General features: G+C 40.5%; 2 protein-coding genes across 11 annotated transcripts in view; one reads left to right on the top strand and one right to left on the bottom strand.

Annotated features, from left to right (window-relative positions):
* Positions 1-220: 220 nt before the first annotated feature.
* LOC140556134 (uncharacterized) lies at positions 221-16,461 on the top strand. Of its 4 annotated transcripts, XM_072679693.1 has the most exons (18): positions 221-257; positions 2,867-2,983; positions 3,247-3,295; positions 3,497-3,534; positions 4,113-4,169; positions 5,552-5,600; positions 6,351-6,428; positions 6,743-6,945; positions 7,218-7,711; positions 7,925-7,985; positions 8,449-8,591; positions 8,970-10,529; positions 11,084-11,211; positions 11,943-12,054; positions 12,366-12,611; positions 12,697-12,739; positions 12,876-13,989; positions 14,382-14,446. In XM_072679693.1, the coding sequence occupies exons 2-16, from the start codon at positions 2,869-2,871 to the stop codon at positions 12,733-12,735; spliced, it is 3,372 nt and encodes a 1,123-aa protein (XP_072535794.1). In that variant the 5' UTR covers positions 221-257; positions 2,867-2,868; the 3' UTR covers positions 12,736-12,739; positions 12,876-13,989; positions 14,382-14,446. The 4 variants fall into 4 exon arrangements, with proteins under 4 accessions (XP_072535794.1, XP_072535796.1, XP_072535795.1 ...); XM_072679695.1 differs by lacking the exons at positions 221-257; positions 2,867-2,983; positions 3,247-3,295; positions 3,497-3,534; positions 4,113-4,169 and adding an exon at positions 4,448-4,659; XM_072679694.1 differs by lacking the exons at positions 221-257; positions 2,867-2,983; positions 3,247-3,295; positions 3,497-3,534; positions 4,113-4,169 and having other exon boundaries at positions 5,002-5,600.
* Positions 15,250-20,702, bottom strand: part of pde1ca (phosphodiesterase 1C, calmodulin-dependent a) — a 91,313-nt gene continuing 85,860 nt past the window's right edge. For 4 of the 7 annotated variants that reach the window (XM_072679698.1, XM_072679700.1, XM_072679702.1 and 1 more), the window contains one exon: positions 15,250-16,096. In XM_072679698.1, coding sequence (XP_072535799.1) covers positions 15,939-16,096 — 158 coding nt within the window. In that variant the 3' untranslated portion in view covers positions 15,250-15,938. Of the gene's footprint in view, positions 16,097-16,297; positions 20,167-20,702 lie in introns of those variants that run through there. The other 3 variants (XM_072679699.1, XM_072679703.1, XM_072679701.1) reach the window with 1 other exon arrangement.

Genomic DNA, 20,702 nt, shown 5'->3' with positions numbered 1-20,702 from the left:
TCACTGTAAATCAACACGTAACCGGACACCTTCCTCTGAATTCTGGTGACATCTTTCTCGTCAGCACCTTTGCATATTTCTTACCTGTGGGCGCGAAGCCAAATTACATACCGTGACACTGGCTTTTTCCCCAAAGCAGGAAGTAAGCAAACAACAGTAAATACAGCCTTAAGTGTGTGTAGGCTAACAGTTAGGCGGTGTTTGGAAATGCTAAGTGTTGTGTGAACTCTTGCTACGTTTTGTGAACACGAGATAAGGTAGGTTGATCTATGTATCATTGACTAGTTCAACTTTCCAGCAGCCATGATGGACATAGTGGATGCTGCTTGCGGCAGAGCAGTTAGAGCATCGCTTTGTTTTGGTAGTGTCTGTTTTTGGGAATGTGATCATAGTCATAGGCGCTTATTTTTGGTATGTGCATGCTTTCACTGTGCTCGAAAAAAAAGATACATCAAGTCTACATTAATTAGGTCATTTTTTTGTGAAAATTTGTCCGAAACTTGTAAATCAGACTACATAAAAAAGTAGTGGTGGTGCTGCTGCTGTTGTTACGATGTGTTTGCTGCCTGGTGGGCAGGAGCTTTCCTAGAAGCACAGTATTGTAAAAAAAAGTACTTCCCAGTTTCTTCTGTTTTTGCATGCTTGTCACTTTGTTAAATGTTTCAGCTCATCCAACTCATTTTTAAAACATAAAGACTAAATGACTAAACACAAAAGGCTGCTTTTAAATAATCACTGAAATATTTAAAACCCACTAAATCAGTGAGTTAACCACATACATTTCACAATAGTATACATTACGTAAACAGGATCTGTCTATTAGGTCTTAAAAATCAGCACACGCAGTCACGTTCTAGATATTCAAGTACAGATGTGAAACAAAGTCCCTGAGATCTACCAGTCTGCAAAGGCTTTGGGACTCCAGCAAACCACAGACGGAACAGTGGAACAGTGATGAACCTTCCCAGGAGGGCCTGGCCTACCAAAGTTTCACCGAGAGCGCATAAACAACTCACAGAGGAGGTCACAAAAGAACCCAGACAAACATCTGAAGAACTCTAGGCATTACTTGCCTCAGTCAGTGCCACAATAAGAAAGACGCTGGGCAAAATGGCACCATAGGAGAGTTGCAAGACACATACCACTGCCGACCAAAAAGAACACACAGGCCTGTCTCGTATTTGCCAAACAAACAAACAAACAAACAACAATAACAACAAAACTACTATTTTGTGGACTAATGAGCCAAAGGTGGACGTTTTCAAAAGATAGGTCTTGTTATATCTGGCATGAAACTGGATGGAACCATGAATTCTGCTCGCTGTCTGAAAATTCAGAAAGGTTGCATAAGCTTAAACCTTCCAATGTAGCCAAATAAAAACTAATATGTAAAGAAGAGTTGGGGCAGAAATCCTCCACGGCGATGTAAAAGGATCAAACTTTTTTTTTTTTTTTACTGCCGCAGATATCACAACCAGTCATTAGGTTTAGGAGTTCAATTACTTCTGTGCACATATGATGTAGATTTTGAATAAATCTTTATCTTCACTGAATAGAATCATTCAAAAAGTGTATTGTGTGTTTATCATATATTAAAATGTGTGATGTGATTTTAAAACATTTTAAATGTGGCAAAAATGCAAAAATAGATGTAATTTGGGAAGAGGGCGAATACTTTTTCACAGCACTGTATTGACCTGTAGTGGATTACTGCAGCACTGTTGAATGCAGTCTTCAAACCCTAATGCAGTCCTAAAACCCTAAAGCAGGGAAAAAAGAAACTGTTGTAACTAGAATCCTATGATTCTGAAATACAATACATGTCCAAATGTTTGTGGACACCCCTTCTAATGAATGCATTCAGCTGCCTAGTCCCTGTAGAGAGGTATTGCCAAAAGAATAGGACTCTCTGGAGCAGCTAAACATGAACCTATTGGCACCATGCCTAATGCCAGGTGTGGGCTAGAGGGATATAAAGCTCTCCAGCACTGATGTGGATCAGTGGAACTGTGCTGTCTGGAATGATGGTGCTCCATCCAGTCTCAGAGATGAATTATGGTGTCAAAAAAAGGGGAAGAGTGGTGATCATCCAACATCCTGACCTCACACTCTTGTTGCAGAATGCAATCAAATCTTCACTGCAGCTCCACAATCTAGTAGAAAGCCTTCCCTGGACCGTGAAGACTGTTACGTAAAATATACTTTTTTTTTCATACCCTTGATTTCAGGAGAAACAATGAATGTGCAGGTGTCCCAATAATTTTGATTATTTAGACTGCTAAAATATTGGGTTCAAATATGAAAATTATTGTAATGATGAATAATTTTAATAATGAAGAATATAATTGCTTTCACCCACTATTGGTGTTTCTAAGTGTTGTAATGTAAGCTAATGTTTGAAATACATTTTTAAGATATCGTAGCTAGCTGTGAATCATAGCTGTAAAGTTATACAATAGGAAGTTCAATAAAAACATTAACCCCCCTGTGCATTAGAGACCCGGAGCTATTGTCCCTCCTGTATTGCCACATGTTCTGCAGCTGTCTTTACGCAGAGTACAGTACCACTAACAGCTGCTATCTTGTAAGTGTCATTGCTTAAGCCTCATATCTAGCTGAAGAATCTTCATTTCACTCTGGCTGCCAGGGCTTGATAAACACTGTGGCAGGAAACTATGACTGCTTTTAAGCAAGGAAGGAAAGGCTGTCCTATGACTTCTGCTTAACTCTGATCTGACACATTTGCATCTCTCTTTCCCTCTCTGTTTATCCAGCAGAGGTGGGAGGACTGTGAGGTGTTTACTAATTGCAAAATGTGCCTGTGTTTGCAACCTGACCTGTGTTGAGGTGGATTTTGTGACTGCAGGGATGGCTGTTGATCGTGTGGCTGATAAAAGGGCCAGGCTGCAGGCCTCCAAAAGCAGGTGGAGTGGGAGGATGGATGACGTACTTGCTACCCAGCCACTCATCAGCCACAATACAGGTATGGCTCATTTGAAAGAATGTTGGCTTCACAAGGAGTAAGGCAGCAGTAAAGTTGATGCATTCCACTTCTTTGAATGAAAATGGTGATCATGAGGAATTTACTTGTCTTACCAAAGTTGGCCAGTTGTCTTTTAAGTGGGACATAATGAGATAAAACAGAACAGGAATTTTTTAGAGTGGTTGTTAAGAAATGTCGTAATACAAATGAAATGTTAACACAGACAGAGAATGGAAATATTCAATATTGTTTTGTCTCAACAGAAAAATGCCCTAAAGACAGCATTCAGCAGTGGCTCATTTCTATCACTGAGTGAGTACAGATCAACTTTGGCAGCAGAGTTCCTCATTTCTTTCAAATGCACCGTTTCTTTGAAGCCTGGCAAATGAGACTTGATTTTCAGTGCTACGTGCAAGTCTGCATTGTCATTCCATCACTTAGTTTCCTGATTGAAATGTAGATGGACACAAGGCTGTTTTCTAAATATGTTTAAATCTTGACTTCCTTCTTTAGGGAAGATTCTAAACCAGAGATTGTCCAAGACACTACAGGTGAGAGCTCCCTCAACTTTGCATGCTGTATTTGTCTTGGTATATTTGCTAATAGCAAGCTTATAGGGCATAGGTCATGTTTGATTCTGACAAATTAAAGCACTATTACTACTACCTTTGTTCAAAAATACATTTTCTGCCCATTTTCCCTTGGGAAGGGATTGTGCAACCCTTCCCAGAAGCTACTTGTTGGGCAGTGGCTCTTGCATGCCTGATCCAGTCAAACAACATGCAAAGTAGTCCTACAACAAACCTAGGATGGAAACTTTACACTGTAACTTGATCTAATAAGCTTTATCAGCACTAAACGTCCAGGTTTGCTCTTTGTCGACCTGCATTATGTGGTAAATATAGTCCAGTTTATAGTGATTCTGGTGTCAGATTAGTGATACAGGAAAGCTAACCTAGGATACTAAATAGGTAAGTCCAATCAGTTTAAATCTTTTTCCTGAACAGCTGTACCAAGGTTGTATTGAACTTAAATGCTTGACTCCAGGATCTAAATCACCTGACTGTTGGTTTACACTGTAATTGGCTCTGTATATGCTGTAGAATAAACAATGCCACTTTGCTTATAGTTGGACCTCTGAAGAGGAATGGCAGTTCTGAAGATGACTTAGCGCTGGGCATAGAAGGTAAACCTGTTCTCAGTTCCGTATTGTTCAAGAGACTAGCACAAGTACAGATAAACCAAATACTAGACTAAAACAGGACTCTTAGTTTTAATCACATCAATGATTTATCTGAAATATGCCCAAAGGTCTATTATTTTACCTCTCAAAGAGGTGAACACACAGACTAGAGCTCTTCCCAGTGCAGGTTTATTTATATAAGGGGAAAATGTATTGGCACAGTGCTGGGATGTTTGCACTGTCTTCATGTGTAGTCAGCTGTGTCTGGCCGAAAGAGAGAGGGAAAGGGAGACAGCGTTAAGCCTCTCTTCCATGACTGGATGTTTAACCCATCTGAGGAGAACACTCCGCTCTTGTCCAAACACCGTCACAGTGTGAGGAACACCAGTCCCCTGCTGTCACTTGCCTCTGCCTGAGATGAGCATTGAGTGAAGAGGCACGATGCTTGTTCCAGGTGCAACTCCCAAAATGAGGCAGGAAAGGACAGAATAAGGTAAGGAGGAAGTAGAAGGATTTGTGAAATCAGTGTGGCTGGAGAGATCGGAGATTAGCGTTGTGGTGTTCTTCCACTGTGGACAAAGTGAACTGGCTCTGCTTATGGAGAAGAAATACCACTACTGCAGTCTCTGGAGCCCAGCATACAAACACCGGGAGCTTTGTGGATCTTCTCAAACAATTCTAACTGACTGAGCGTTTCAGTTTCCAGCTTTGTTTTTTCGTCTTCTGTGTCTTGGCATGAGTGTGCTGGCTTCGCAGTAGACATGTGAGTACAGTCAGTCTCTAACCTGCGTGGATTGGCTTTCAGCATTATCTTCTTGTTGTCATCACTCAAGATGTCTATATATCTCCTCAGAGGCTTTCCTTTTGTCGATCAGGCTGCTTTTCCCCAGGAAACTGCTATTGTGAATCTTTCTGGATCATTCTCATTTTGTCCAGTGTCAAGTATTGCCTCATTTATGGGTCTGGAGCTGCGATTATACAATGGCAGCCAAGAAGATCATGGGTCTTAGAAAGGGAATGAAACGCTGGAATGAAACGGATTGCCTGTGCTCCACAGAATCAAACACATCTTATCCTTTGGCAGAAGGAAAGGGGACATAATAGGAGAGGCCTGCATTAGGGATGCTCTTATTAGAAGACACTCCGGCTCACTTTGTCCCTGACATTATGCCAATGAGATGAAGAAAAAAACCTTTATGGCTTGGTGTGCGAGGACAGCCAAATGAATACAACAACAAGAGCAGTCTTTCCTAATATAGCTACTGTTCTGCTCTAATGTGGATGACCGCAAACAGACAGACTGAGATTCAGGCCATGTTTTATTGCCACAGACAGTGTTTCAGTTTAAAATGACCTCCTCTCATTTCTGTTTTTTTCCAAAACAGCATCTTTATATGGTAAACCTGCTGTAAGGGCCACACAGGGATTTCTGAGGTAAGGTTCCTTCATCTGTTCTTCTTTCCACTTCGCATGTAAGACATTTCTAGTGGAAAAAAAAACGTAGCTGTAAATACAGGAAAACAAATGCTGTCATCATATTCTGATTGTGCATTTCTACCGAAGTGAGATTCTACTTTAGATTTTGCTGTTTAGTTTGAAGGGTTTTTCTCATATTAATTTTCATCCCATTAAAAAAGGATGGGGGGTTCTGATAAAATGATACCAGATAGTTTACATGACCGTTTACGAAAACTGAAGCCAAGGATCATGCAAAAAACACAAGCTGAAGTATTTACTATACTGCAATAAGTAATAAGTTATGGTGCTCAAGAACTCTGCTTATTTGCAAGCAGGGGGAAATGTTGACATTAACAGTACAGAACTATTTTATGCCCAGAATTGGACAACACTGCTCTCATCTTGGGTACACATCGGTGTTAAGAAGTGCTATGAGGGTCACATGATTTGTAATGCGTGTATTGGATGGGACAGGCATTTTGAACCTGTCAGCAACCAATGACTCATATTTTCCATGCAAATATACACACTCAGTTGACCTGCCCTCTCCTTGGCCACAGAGTTGGTTTGCATGAGGTTTGCTGGGGATGATATGAGACATGTATGGAAGAGGGTGGGATTGAAAACAGGATTTATGGCTGCTATGAATAGTGGCAGCAGGTAAATGTGGAGCAGGTACACTTCTGTGGATTTTTGATGTGGCATCATGGTCTCCTCACACTCCAGGTCCTTTGTACCAAGACCACCTCTGCCCAGGTGGAACAGCTTGACATCGGCATTCTCAACCCATTCTGGGCCGCTGAGGTAAATATCTTTGATATACCTATTAAATGTTTTGTTTATTTTAGTATTTGGTTTTGAGTGGCGTATCTACTGACAAGGGGTCTGGGGCATGTAATATGGCAGACACTTTTAATGCCTTTTCAGGACCCTTATATCACTATATAAACTAGTGTGTTATGGGCAGCTATGAATAATGTAGCCCAATACATAGCAATAGTATTGGTCATGTCTTTAGTTTATTTACTGAAAGTAATTCTAAAATGAAAATCCATAGGACCGTAGTAGTTTTATTGGTTTTAAGAATGACTCAGACTGATGCAACTCTTCTTATCTAGTGTCATGGATGTGCTGAACCTGTGGCAGGATGACCCAGAAGAACTGCTGTTGGACCTGGGCTTTGGTGCAGAGGAACCCGACATTACGGTGAGGATCCCAGCCCGCTTCATCAACCACCAGTCAAAGGCTCGCGGCATCAACATCCAGCTGTTCTTGGAGGCGCAGAAGAACCGCATGGACATTGAGAATCCAGACGTCAGTAGTAAGTGCACATTTCTAGAGATAACTGCATGACTCTAGTTGCATGTGAAGCCTGTTCTTGAGAAAGAACAGTTTTGTTCTTGCAGCTAAGGGGAAAAAAAGTTGTCCATTCATTTCCTGGATGATTATAGTGTGGTGAGGGACTGATAAACTGGTGCCTGTTTGAACTTACTGTTTTACTTTTGCCATGTATGACAAAATGGACTTTCATATCTGTTGCTCTTCTGCATTTCTTTCTTTCCCTCCATCCCTTTGTCTTTCACACTCTCTCAGATCGATTCAGACAGCTAGAGGTGCTACAGCAGGTCACCACAGCCTTTAATTCTCTGGTCGGAGGCCCAGCTCAAATTGCAGAAAAGCCTGGAGAACCTCCGGTTTCTGCTGAAACCAGAGAGAGGAGGAAACGGGTTGGCATGCTGCTGCGAAAAGCCTCCAAGAAGTCTCTAAGCCAAGCAACCACTGCCCAAGACCACCAGCCACTTTCTCCTCCACTGACAGGCCCGTCCTCCATCCCAGATCTACCTGCAGATCCTCCACATGACAAGCGAAGCCCTGTCAAGCGTGCCAGGCAGTGTCTCCCTGAGAGTGCCAGCCTCAGCCCGCTGGTAGAAGAGCAAAGCTCTATCCCAGAAGCAGCCGAGCCCTCGCTGACCACCCCTCTGTCTCAGTGCAAGAGCAGCGATCTGAGGGGAGTTAGAGAGCCATGCAACGTCACCTCCACACAAAAAGGGCCAGGAGAGCCTGCGGAGTCTTTTGAGCTGGAAGAGGTGATCTGTTATGGCTCTGCTTTAATGGCCTTACTAATGAGCAAACCGCCCTATATGTAATAATAATAATAACAGTACTAATAGTAATAATCTGTTGTTAAATGTATTCTATGATCTAGCCATCACATTGTTTTTAAGAACTATTTCAGAGTTTAAGAGCTATATTAAAGAAAGTTCTTCTACCAACTGGGCAGTTTGATTTTCTGCACTCAGATTCAGAGCTTTGACGAGGGAAGCATAGCAGGGAGTTGCACTGGCCCTGCAGACCACCCAGGTACGTGGTGCTGGGAAACTTCTTAATATGTTATATTAATTGTATTCCAATATTTTTTTATGTGAAATATTTTATGGACCTCTGGATATAATCTTGTTTCTTTTTTTTTTTTTTTTTCTTTTTTTCACACACTTTCCTAGATGTTGTAGTTTCTTGAAAAGCATGTGTTAAAACAGAATGTCATTATATTTTAGTGGGTAGTTTAATGTGGTGCAATACAGCTCTGATAACATGCAAATCTCACTTGGTAATAGTTATATCATTTTCATATGGACATCAGTTTAGACCTGTTCAAGTTTCTATTGCCTCTCTGAGCAGAGGAAAGGCAAAGCCTGCTTTATGGCTTTGCTGAAGCATTAATGGAATGTGTTTATTTAGACTTATCCCTCTGGAGTTAATTTGAATGAGGTGTCATTATGCTCCATTATGCAATGGAAACAGTGATCATTTTTGGACTGTGTAGGTAACGAGCGAGCGTGCCTCTCCCGTGTGAGTTCATGTGTAGTGAGGACGAACAGTTGTCAGTCAGACAGCAGTGGATTTCTGGAGGAGCCATTTGTCCCTGCTTTCTCTCAGCACCCCAGCCCTGGACCTGATCTTATGAAGGTAAGAGCACTTGTTACGTGTTACAGCAGAGGGAAATGCAATATGTAAACTTTAGAAATGTGTGGTGTTTTTGATTCTTTTGGACACATTCAGTGCCTCATAAATTCTCAAATTGCATTAAGATATACACTTTAATCACCTTAAGATTCTTAAGAGTATTCTACATAAGAATAAACAATGATTCTGTCTTTTGTTTGACTAAAGAACCAGTACAAATATGTTTGAATGTAGTTTACAAATCCTTTAACATTGAGTGATGGAAGTTTTCAAACATTAGTGTTGCAGTAAGAGAACTGCACAAGTTCTGCACAAACATTTATCTGTTCGTTACCTAGAAAAGATGCATGTATGTATGTATGTGTGTGTTTGTGTCTGCAGGTACTGAATGCTATGTCAGGAGAAAGTACAGACAGCCAGCAGAAGAGTGTGGAGCAGCAGGAGACTGTGGAGTTACACTCCATAGATCACTCAATCTCCTTAGAGAGGATGCTTGAACACTCTGAATCCTGTGAAATGCAGTCGAACACTCACTCGGCAAAAGAGCTGACAAGTGGAGGAGATGCTGCAGAAAGTCACTTACAAGACTCTAATGAGGTTGTCTTGAATATTGTCCAGAAAGACACTGCAGTTGACTATACTGGAAAAAGTGGCACTGTACATGACACTGGTCATGTAGACAGCTTGGTTGATGTGAACGTTGCATCGAAGGGCATTGCTGAAGACTGTATGAGTGAAAATGTCACAGCGCAGGACACTGGTAAAGTAGACCGTTTGGTAGAGGACAGTGTTGCACCGAAGAACGTTGCTGGAGACTGTATGAGTGAAAATGTCACAGAGCGGGACACGGGTCGAGTAGATTATTTGGTAGAGGCCAATATTGCACAGAAGGACATTGCTGGAGACTGTATAAGTGAAAATGTCACAGAGCGGGACACAGGTCGAGTAGATTGTTTGGTAGATGTCAATGTTGCACAGAAAGACATTGCTGGAGACTGTGTGAGAGAGAATGTCACAGAGCGGGACACAGGTCGAGTACATTGTTTGGTAGATGTCAGTGTTGCACAGAAGGACATTGCTGGAGACTGTATGAGTGAAAATATCACAACACAGGACACGGGTCGAGTAGACTGTTTAGTAGATGTAAATGTTGCACAGAGGGATTATGCTAAAAACTGTATGACTGAAAGCATTACATTGCAGGACACTGATCGAGTAGCTTGTTTAGTAGAAATGAATGTTGCCCAGGAGGACACTGCTGCAGACTGTACTGGGCAAAGCACTAGAGCCCTGGAAGACTCCCTGGGTCCCCCTCCTGATGTGATTCCCCAAGGAGAATCACATGTGGAGGTACTGAAATCTGAATATACTGCCTTTGACATGGGCTCATCTCCCACTCATCTGGAAGCAGGCATTACAGATGATAAAACGGCGCCCTCCTCAGAACCCACTGAGACAAACGGTGGAAGCCTATACTCTGGCCGTTCTGTCTCTGTGCAGATGCTCTCCTCTTTGTCCTCTGTTTCCCAGAGCTCCCTCAAAGGAGGCCTCAGCCACAGCCCTTCCTTAGGGCCCACCTCCACAAACAGTGTCCCACCTCAAAGAGAGTGCTTTTCCCATATGGACTATTCAGATGCCAACGTTGACAAGCTCTTGGACCCTCTCCGCAGTCCTACCACCCCTGAACAGGTGACCCCATCATCCCAGCCGTGGCGCTCTCAGGAAAGCTCCAGAGGCCTCAGGAATTTACAGTTGCGTCCCACGTCGCTGGACATGGGCTTGTCATACGAAGAGGACAAGCACTGGGAGGGGACGCTGTGGGACGGCACTCAGTGCTGCTGCTCCTGTGACCACAACTGCCGTTGCTGCTGCCGGAACAAGAGTGGACAGAAGCAGCACTCCAGCAGCGAGAGCCATCTGCACACGGCCTCCAGCCTGCCAGTGAGTTACATCATGGCTTTGAGATAGATTGGTTGCCCAAGGGCAAATTTATGAGACAAACAGGGAGGCTCACATTCCCTCCAATGTAATTTGGGGTAATATGATAGGTTGAGGCATCAAAAAAATCAATATGATCAAGGATCTGCTTCCACTTTCATAGTCCTTGTCAAGCAGACTTTAAAGTGTCCCTGTTTTCTTTGATCACAACAGAGCAATGTCCATTGTGAAATACTGTATTATGATACATATTTCTTCAGGAAAAAAGCTAGGCAGGGGAAAAAAACTGTTCGAAGGCGAGTGCTGATTAAAAGGTCTGTGGGTTGGATTTGATAAATGGACTTGATTTGCATTTGAATAGCCTATTTGCATGTGTTATGGACAGGATCAGAGATGGCCACTTCTGCCGTTTCTACAGTGCTCGCCTAGTCTCCAAAGCTCACCCACCCTTGCTTGTAAACACACTTAATAAAAGCTCCCTTTGCTTAAAAATGCGAAAGAGGCTGAGCTTCAAGTGATTCAAACACAGTCCTACTCTGTCCTCTCTCTTTTTGCAGTATTCTTTGGATGAATTAGAGGGCATGATGAGATGTATGAGGAAGTTCCGGCGGGTGTTATCAGAGATTGAGGAGAGGCTTCAGGAAGAGCAGACGTCAGTGCTCAACTCTTTTTCAGACGCACACAGGTTAGTATGATATTTTAGACACTGTGTTTCCAGGCTTTCTGCCCTAAGATAAACCACACGGCTGGAGAGTGTGCTGATAATGTTTTAGTAACTCCGGCCTTCTATATAAGACCTAAACCAGTTAGTCGTTCCCTTCCAATTTTCCAGCCTGTCTATAGCTTTTCAGTGACCCACAGTGGAACATGCAGCACAAAGATCTAGTAATACCAGAACTGATATTTTAAGTCAGTGTTCAGGTGTGTGTCATGTAACCAATTAATGGCTAATTTTTTGGTTAACAATTTGGAACTGGCATGTTTTGAGTCCCACAGGGTGCAATTTTAAGGCCTATGAAACTGATGTTATTTATGACCGTAATGTAGGTAGGAAAGTGTGGAAGAAGTGTGTGCTGACATAGAAGGTCTTTCATATAACAGGGGGATCGGAAACCCCCCTGAAATTGTTAGAATTGTCTGTTTAATTAAAAAAATACTGATATGATTAAAAACAAATTTTTGAGACAGATTTGAGACCAGTCTGTTTACTGTTTACAAATGTACAGTAATGTACAATTTAAAAAATATGCACTGCAGCCCTAACCTAGTTTATTTTTTTTTAATTTATTTATGTTTTTGTAATGCAGACACTGAAACCTGAAATCATATTTGAACAAGTAGTTTAGACATAAACCAAACACTGAATTTGTATTTTATGTGTGTCTTTAGGATGTTGAAAGTGCCTTTGTTTTACAGGGCTGAGGTGCGGGATGTTTTGGAGCTTAGGGCAGCTGTTAAACAGGAAGCAGTGCTTCTGGAGCAGCAACTCACTGATCTGGTCCATGCTTATGACGACAGCTTTAAAATGGTATCCATCCTTTCTGTAGTAGCTCTATGTATTCCACCTCACTGGGAAATGATATGGCATATAACGTATTTGTATATTATCACTTTGTTTAAAATCTTGTATTTCCAAAAGGGAAACAGTAGGAAGAAAAACATTTTTAACTTTTTGTATGTTAACACAGTGTGATAAACAGCTGCTGGCCCCAAATGATGTGGAGGGGAAATATAAATAAATATATAATAGAAAAGGGTTACGCATGTTTTTGATATGGCAGCGACAAGGTGGAATATGTAGGAATTTATAGAAATGTCTTTCTTTTGTACTTGTCTTAGAAGCTGAACAGACTTTTGGACGAGCAGTCTCAGTTGTGCTCTCAGCTGCGCATTACTCCTTCTGATACACCCCACCCAGCCAAAACCTCCATGAGGAGTGTGGCCGTTCAGTGCTGTCTCCAGCCTGTGATGGATGCCACACAGTCCTGCCTCTCTCAGCAGCCCAGCTCAGACTTCACCCACAACAGTGATTGGAGCCCCAGCAGCAAGACTGACAAGCTGGACTTTGTAGGATTTATCAAAAGCGTAAGCCTTCACAAGCTTTACAAATGAGTATGATGAGAGTTATTGTTACTGTGTTGTTTTTTTCACTGCTCCATTTTTTTTTCAGTTAAAGGATGTAACCATCACCAATGATTCACTGGAATGAAAAGGTTTGTGTCCATAAAATAACCAATTTTGCCATGTTTAATAAAGCTTTTTGCTTCTTTTAACTTTAAAATTATTGATTTTTTTATGTGATTTCATTTTTGAAATAACAAAAAAAAATCCTTTTCCCCCTTTTTCCAGATCCTCAGAGTTGAGTGAGGAGAAAATTTGCACCTTGATGTAGTTTTTGTGTTAATTTTATTTTTAGTTTGACAATATTTTATGGACTGATTTTATTTTTTTAGTGTAATACACTGGGACATGCTCCAAATTCTGAATCCAAACCAATAATTAAAAAAAAAAGCATTGAATGTAAGAAAGCTCAGATCTTTTCTGTTGTGTGTATTCTCTGCATGAATCCTCTTTAAATGTGAACACATATCAGCACTCTCATAAATAGAATGGACCTCAAAGATTTAGAAACCATAAACTGTAATTCTTTTCTTAACATATAATTAAATAGAAACCTTATATAAAGATCATATTACACATGTTTCTCCATGTGATTACCCTCACATACATATTACAAAAATAAAAAGAAAAGAAAAATAATATATTTCTTATTCATTTTTTAACTCAGATATTTGTTTTAAACAAGTTTTAGGATTCAAAAGCCTCTCATATTATTAATAAGATGATGTATTCAAAAGCACTTCACACACACTTCAATGAAGAGGAGGAAAAATTCCCGTATTAAATCAGACATCAAAGCTGTCTCCCTGTTCCAAAGTCTGCGAGTACTGCTGTCCCTTTTGTTACGTGCAAACAATGAACAAAAACACTATCTAATCTATTAGAAGCCTTTCCTTCATTACAGCTTTTATTTCCATTGTGCTCTTCAAGAGTTTTGCAATTAGGGTTGAATTTATTACATTTCTTTATATATATATTTTTTTCTCATCTTAGGAGTTGTTGATAAACTGCATACATAAAGTAAAGGGAGAAGTAATGTGGTAATTTGACTGCTTTTAAACAGTTTATCTCTTTATATGTCTCTCTCTCTCCTTTATACCCCCCCCATATCCCCATTGCTTTTTGTAAGGTGAAGGTCCACTCAGCTTAACATGTTGAAACAGTAATTCAAACTGTTGAAATAGGTTAATTAGATAGCCTTTGATATTCATACGCAACACATCATAAAGGGCTTCTGTCGTCGTGACAACTGCCACTAATGGAGCCCCTCCTCCACGCTACATAACCCTTCGCTTTGAGAACCTTTCCAGTCTCTTCTGCACTGTTTCTCTCCACTGCTGGGGTAAGTTTTGATCTTTCTTTTACCGTACACTCTTTCATATGGACCAGTTCAGGTATAAATATGTGCTAAAACAGCAACAGCTGACATCCAATTGAAGTTTTAACTTCTTTTGATTGCTTTTCCAAATCTATATATTTACAGATCACCTTTCAAACCTCAAAATATAAACGTTACTTTCTTATACGAAAAGACAACGTGTTTCTACTGAAGGAAAGTGGCTCAAAATCCTGTTGTCTTTAGATCAGCTTTTGTGATAGTGTTTCACATGCGTGTGTGTGCGTGTATGTGAGAATCAACGGTACTGATTGGGGCCTAAATAATGGATGTGGGTGCAGTCAGAGAGAGAGAGTGCTGTTATCTGATATGTGAACAGACTGTCAGCATGTCTACAGGCTGTGTGAGGTCACTCGCGGAGACAGAAGAGCACAGACTCACCGTGCAGGAGCGTCCTTGTAAGTAGCAGTGTGCATTGTGTCTGTCTGTTTGTCTGTTTGCATGTGTGTATGTGTGTACATACAACTTTCTGCCTGTGTGTTTATCTCTTTTATCTGGTTCACGTCTTTAATTCTGGTTACTGTTTTTGGAAGACTGGAAGACTGTGTGAGGGGGACAAAGGGAGAGGGTGTTGGAATGGGAGCAGGATCCATTGGGAAGCACAAAGGCTGAGACAGATGGCGAACTGACTCTTCCACACAAACTGCAGCTTGTCTGTGGGTGTGGGTGCATTGTTTGCTCTGTCAGAGTGTACTATCCTAAAACCGCCTCCGTGTGTCCTTACAGATGAGGACAGTGAGATGGACAGGCAGAAGCACAGCGCTGAGGACAATCAGCAGGACGAACTTGGACAAAAGAAGCCACGCAGGAAAGACACGCCTGTGCTCAACTCCCCTCCGCTCATACCAGGTACCACACCTTCGCTTCATCATTGTCATTATGCCTTCTTTCAAACTCACCTGTCTTCTTGTTTATCATTTATTCCTATTGACCTTACAGTGCAAGTCCTATTTCTGACCTTTTCCCCCCAGGGGTGAGATTAATGAAAGGGGAAGCCCGTCTGATTCACATGGAGGACGAAGAAAAGGAAGCAAAGAAATAGCTGTATTTATTAGTTAGTAGTTGTGTACGCATTCTTACTGTTTGTCATTGTTTTTGATAGCTTTCTGCATGTGTTCAAGCCTGTCCCAGTGAAGCGTCCGGAAATCTGTGGTTTGTTTTCCATGTGTCAGAGATTTACAACATAGAAATACAAATTTCTTCAAATTTGTTTTTGTTGAGCTTTATTTTATAACAAAAATGCATATTTGGTATATCATATTGTCACTGTTGTAACAAAACCTCTGTTATCTCTGAAATGGTAACTTTATCTAGAAGAAGGAAATCTAAACTGTAATGTATGTATATGTAATGAGGTCATTCTAGTTATTTATAATCATTTATTTTAATTTATTCATTATGAAATGTTCATATGTGAGAGCAGCTGTCTAAATAGTGTTGAAAAAGTTATAAATATAAATGCTGTTTTTACGTTTTCAGAATTTTCAGTGACCGTGACAATACTGGAAAAAAACCTAACACACTATTTAACCCCTTATGCTCTGTGACTAGGAATACTAATCAGTAACTACATTCAAAGCAATGCAAACTGGCTGAATTGTCCCTAAGTTACAACCGTGGAGGGAAAAAGCCAGGAATCATTAAGAGGTTAATGTGGCATTACTTTTGCACAAGCATTTTTTTATTATTTGTGCATTATATTAAGTTAAGCTACAACAGTAATTGTGCTTTAGAATGTGTAGAAGTGTGTCTTGGGAACTTACTGACACCAGGGGTGCCAACATTTTTGCATATGACTGTATATGTATGCTAAATTTCCCCGTTGTGGATCTGGGATGCTGTATAAAATGTATGAGTGCTGTATGAGAGTATGTATTCTGCAGCATTGTGTGGGGTCACCTCCCTCGTCTCAGAGAGATGCACTGTAGATGTAGGGCTTTGCTCCGGGCGTCGACAAGCTTGCTCTCGGCTCCTCTCTGTCTGGGGGGCGGGTAGGAACTGGCACAGTAGCTGGGTCTCTTAGTGTAACGGATCAGATACCTCTTCCTCACACCTGCAACACAGAAGAGCTTAGGGTTAGACCAAAAGAGGATTCCTCGACAATAAAGCAGTGGAGTAGTAGATTGTGGATTCCCGAACAGAACCCTGTATCTCCACTTAACTTTACAGGAGTAAAAATCGTTTTGGTCTCTCTCTTCAAAATAAAGGCTCAGAAAATTCTAAACAAATACATTTAAAAACAGATATATGAGATTTTGACACAACAGCAACAATGTAATTCTATGTATTCTTTCTACCTCATGGTCAAATGTTCTCCCCTCCCCCACTGTGTCTCACAACACTATGTACAGAAATGGATACAAGTTACAGGAAGCCAGGGTTAAAGCATCTAAATAAAGACACAGAGCCATCATCTGAGCCCTTTGAGTTCAGATTTATTGTCACAACAGTGCAATATGGAGCAATCGGAACAAACAGGATCACACCAAAACCTGTCTCTCTTGGTTTGTGATCATTTTCCTCCCTTAATAACAAAAGAAGGAGAACGGTTTTGAGCAGGACATCTGGGAGGAATCTAACTGCATGATTTAGGAGTCAACCTCACAAAAGATACATAGAAATGCATAACTGTATGTCATACAGCGTTGGGAAGGGTGCACAAAACAGAGTTAAAAAAAAAAGATAAAAAACAGGACAAAAAAAAATCAAGATGAACTGAAGAACGTCTAACGGTGCAGTACGCAAGACAATCTGCAGTTTATGGCACTGAGCTATGAAACATCCATTTAATTACATAACTCTGACCTGGATATTCTTCGTCCACATATTTCTGACACTGGTTACTGGTTTAAACTCTATTACGGATAATTTTACCTTTTTATAAGTGTGAGAGTATTTACTCTGACATCTAAAGTGGAATTTGGAGTTTGCTATTACAAAGACATGGAGGTTGACATATGACACACATACGTACAGGAATATAGGCTTGACCTAAACACCTGGCAGTTTGTTAGTACAAAGCAGAACTAAGAGCAGAAAATCATTAAGGCAATATTTCACTGTACCATATTTACTGCTGTTTTAGATTCGAAACAATTTCAACAACAATTTCTTCTTGAATATGTTTACTGCACACTGCATGGCACAACTGATGCCTGGTGGGGCGAGTGGTTTGTAAGCAAACAGAAACTTCATGCTTGACATGCTTTGCAGTTAACACAGGCCTGGCCGTGCTGCATCTCCCCACTCAAAGTAATACTACTCGAAAATATGACCTTCAGTGTCAAGAGAAGCGGAGTGTTTGTATTAGTCATTCCTTGAGATCTGTGAAGTTAAAATAACGCCATACCCAGCTCTGCTTCAACCTCTTGCTGGAGTTTGCTGGTGACCGGACATGAGGAAAAAAATATTTCACTCACATTTAATATGAGCAGAACTGTCAGTGGACCAAGACCATTTAGATGTATGCTCACGACACAGCCTACATAGGTAAATTCAAGACATTTACATCTGACCATATTATTAACTGTCACAGACAGAAAAAAAAAGCTGTATGGCGATGGCTGCTTTGATGCATGGTCACCGGCTAATCACTGAGCACACAGCTAGAAAATAAGCTCGAAACGTATCTCATAACTCGCAGTAAATACAAAGGGTGATTGGCATAGAAATAACTCCAACCATCAGTAAACATTCTATTGAAAAAATGAAAAGAAATACCCGGTCCTATGCTGAGGTCCAGAAGGATCACATGTCAGTGGTGCAATAAAATGAATTTAAGGCAACAATTATTTTTAAGCATAATAAACTTCATTCAAAAATAAAGACCTGCACAGTATGTCAACTCATCGATTCATCAGTTTGTGCGAATTTGGGAACAATGAAATAATCAAAATAACAATCTATCTCTTTGGTCAAGGCAACAATATTTTACACAGTGATTTAGTTAGTGATCCAAAACACCCACAAAAAACACACAAATCAAAAATATAATTCAGACACCAAAAAGAAACATATACGGCATTTGTGCTGTTCTGGTTCAAAATAATTTGATTTTAGATTAAACAATTTAGCTTAACTTACACCTTAATATATAGTATCATTAGTATGTGCTTTAAATTCTATCTTTTTTAGTACATAATATTTTAAATCGTATTTAAAAAACCTGTTTAGACCTCAGAATATGTTCATTCGATTTGTACCTTATTAAATACAACACTTTTTTTTTTTAAAAAACACAAACTTATAATAAACATAATAACACAAAATATCATGGCTTAGGTTTAATGGAGTAGGAAAAGAATTGGCAGCGCATGTGCTTAATCTAACTAATTGCATCATATGGGTGTAATACATTACGTCAATCTTTTTTTTTCATGATTGACAAAATAAAACAGTCTCAGGAAGATTGAGAAGCATCTCCAAGCATATGCTTAAAAAACACAAACAAAAACAAAACAGAAAACCTACAAAGTTATTTCTCTCCATTAAAACTCAATTAAATTGAACGGACCTGGTGAAATAGAATGAATTTGCAATGATGCAAACCATCCAAAAAGTCTACCGTCCATAATTACAGCTATACCTGTACACAGTTGTTTATAAATAATATTTCCTTCTTTATGTACAGAACATACATACAAAGTGTTCAAAAATAAAACTGACTGTTCAAATCAGAAAGTACATCTATTATATTACAAGTCCTGATCAACTGAAAGTTACAACAGTAAGGGCTGGAGTGAAAGGCTATACAAGTCCTAAGAGGCATTGCAGCCTGTATAGAGTTACACGTAACAAACACTGTCTAGTCAAACCAGAGAATTGGACACATGGCCACAAGTTCGGTCTTTATATTTTGAGGTCAGACTGCCCTGCTGAATATAGTAAAATATCTCCATCTCTTATATTAGCTTTAACCTACGTTCACAGGTATATAGATTGTGCCCCTAAATCTACATTATTTGGCAAAACAGAAATAGCAATGTGAACTGAATGCCATTTACAGTCTTTCGAAATGAGCTTATTACAGTTCTAGAACTGCTTCATGGTCAAAACGAGCACACGATGAATGCACTATGATGGAAGTAATATGGGCAAAGTCATATGATTCATCAGGCGACCATACATCCCCTCCTTCAGTGAAGATGTGCAGAAAAAAACCCTTCTCACTATCACTGTCAAATGTAAAATGTAAACCAAGAAAGTCCTGACCAGCATATGTACAGATCGCAATGCATAAAAACCCAGCAGTTACAGAAAGACAATAAAAATAACCTATAATAATAATAACAACCAAAATTAAGCCAAAATTCTTCAAATTGTTCTTCCTCATGATTTAACATTCATCTGTGAGTTCTGCCATGAAAAGAGGCTTACAGTGGGGACTGCAGCCCAGGCTGTGTGTCTGTTCCAGGCTCTCTGTCTGCCCCCCCTCCCTTCTCTGACCAGTGTCTACAGAGCTCTGGAGCACGTGCAACTATAAAGCTGAAGCCTGGGCAGGCGTTTGTGTGTGTTTGTGTATGTGTGTGTGTTTTTGTGTGTGTGTGTATCATCTCCAGGGAGAGCTCAGCTGGGGAGGAAACCATGATGGTCATACTGCCATATGCTCCCTTCTGGCTTCAGCACTAACAGACTCTTGCTGCATCTATGGCAACAAACACTGGCTAACAGGACCCTGTACTGGGTTAACAGTAGGAAAAAAAGGTCTCCATGCTGTGGCCTCTCAAGTCTCATCGCAATGCCAGGCCCATAAACGAAGCCATAAAAGACACATTGGTAAAAGCAGGGAAGAATCAGGCAACAACAACAACAAAAAAGAAACAAAAAAAGTCAAAGTAAAAAAGAAAGAAAGAAAAATAAAGAAAGTAAGTCTGTTTGTAAAAGAAATCCATGTTTTGACCAAATAGGAAGAACAAAAAGAGGTCAGATGCATTCCCAAAACATCAGAGTGGCCACCAGATGGAGCCATGGCGCTGTAGTGCGAGGCTTGCTCAGAGGACGGAGTCCTTGTTGAGAAATGAAAGTGTGGTTAGTGTGCATCGGGCGTTGAGGCAGCTGCAGCCGCAGCACTGGCTGCTAGAGACGTGGGTGAGCTTTCGTGACTGCTGTGCTCCTCCTCTGCATCTGTGGAAAAGAGGAGATATATGGCACGTTTAATGGCATGGGCCCCTGCTCCTGAGCCGCTGGGTGCAGAAGTGCGATGGAAGTGATAGGAGTGTTGTTAGGATGCTGTGAATTACATGATATTATAATAGAAATTCACACACTGAGATGTTATTGTATTACAAGCACATGCAATGTGAGCTTCGATTTATACAGAGAATGGACCCTGTTGTTGTACAGACCATAATGATTGAATGATAGAGTGATGATTGATTGAGCACCTCGAGAAATGTTGATCAGGAATTTGTTAAGCATGTAGATGGAGGGAGGGAGGATGACCTGACTAAACATGCCACGAGCAACATCTGATAGGTTTCTCCACCACAACAAAACAAGTGCATCCCTTCATTTGCTTAGATGATTGGCTGCTACAAATCCCAACTACAGTCTCTAAAGATCTTCTGCCTCAATGTTTGTGGAGAACATATGCAATGTTGACTAGGTTGTTGAGGTATGGAGACCAGATGTCCCATATTAGAGAAAATGCTTTATGGAGA

This window comes from Salminus brasiliensis, chromosome 5, assembly GCF_030463535.1.
Source record: "Salminus brasiliensis chromosome 5, fSalBra1.hap2, whole genome shotgun sequence".
Taxonomy (NCBI): Eukaryota; Metazoa; Chordata; class Actinopteri; order Characiformes; family Bryconidae; genus Salminus; species Salminus brasiliensis.
Note: the sequence above shows the minus strand (reverse complement) of the source record. Positions and strands in the feature narration are given on the sequence as shown.

Excerpts from the sequence above, each read along its gene's own strand:
- LOC140556134 (XM_072679693.1), top strand. The coding sequence starts at position 2,869 with ATGGCTGTTGATCGTGTGGCTGATAAAAGGGCCAGGCTGCAGGCCTCC. Across the intron at positions 2,984-3,246 it reads ACTCATCAGCCACAATACAG|AAAAATGCCCTAAAGACAGC; the intron begins GTATGGCTCATT and ends TTGTCTCAACAG. Across the intron at positions 4,170-5,551 it reads CTTAGCGCTGGGCATAGAAG|CATCTTTATATGGTAAACCT; the intron begins GTAAACCTGTTC and ends TTTCCAAAACAG.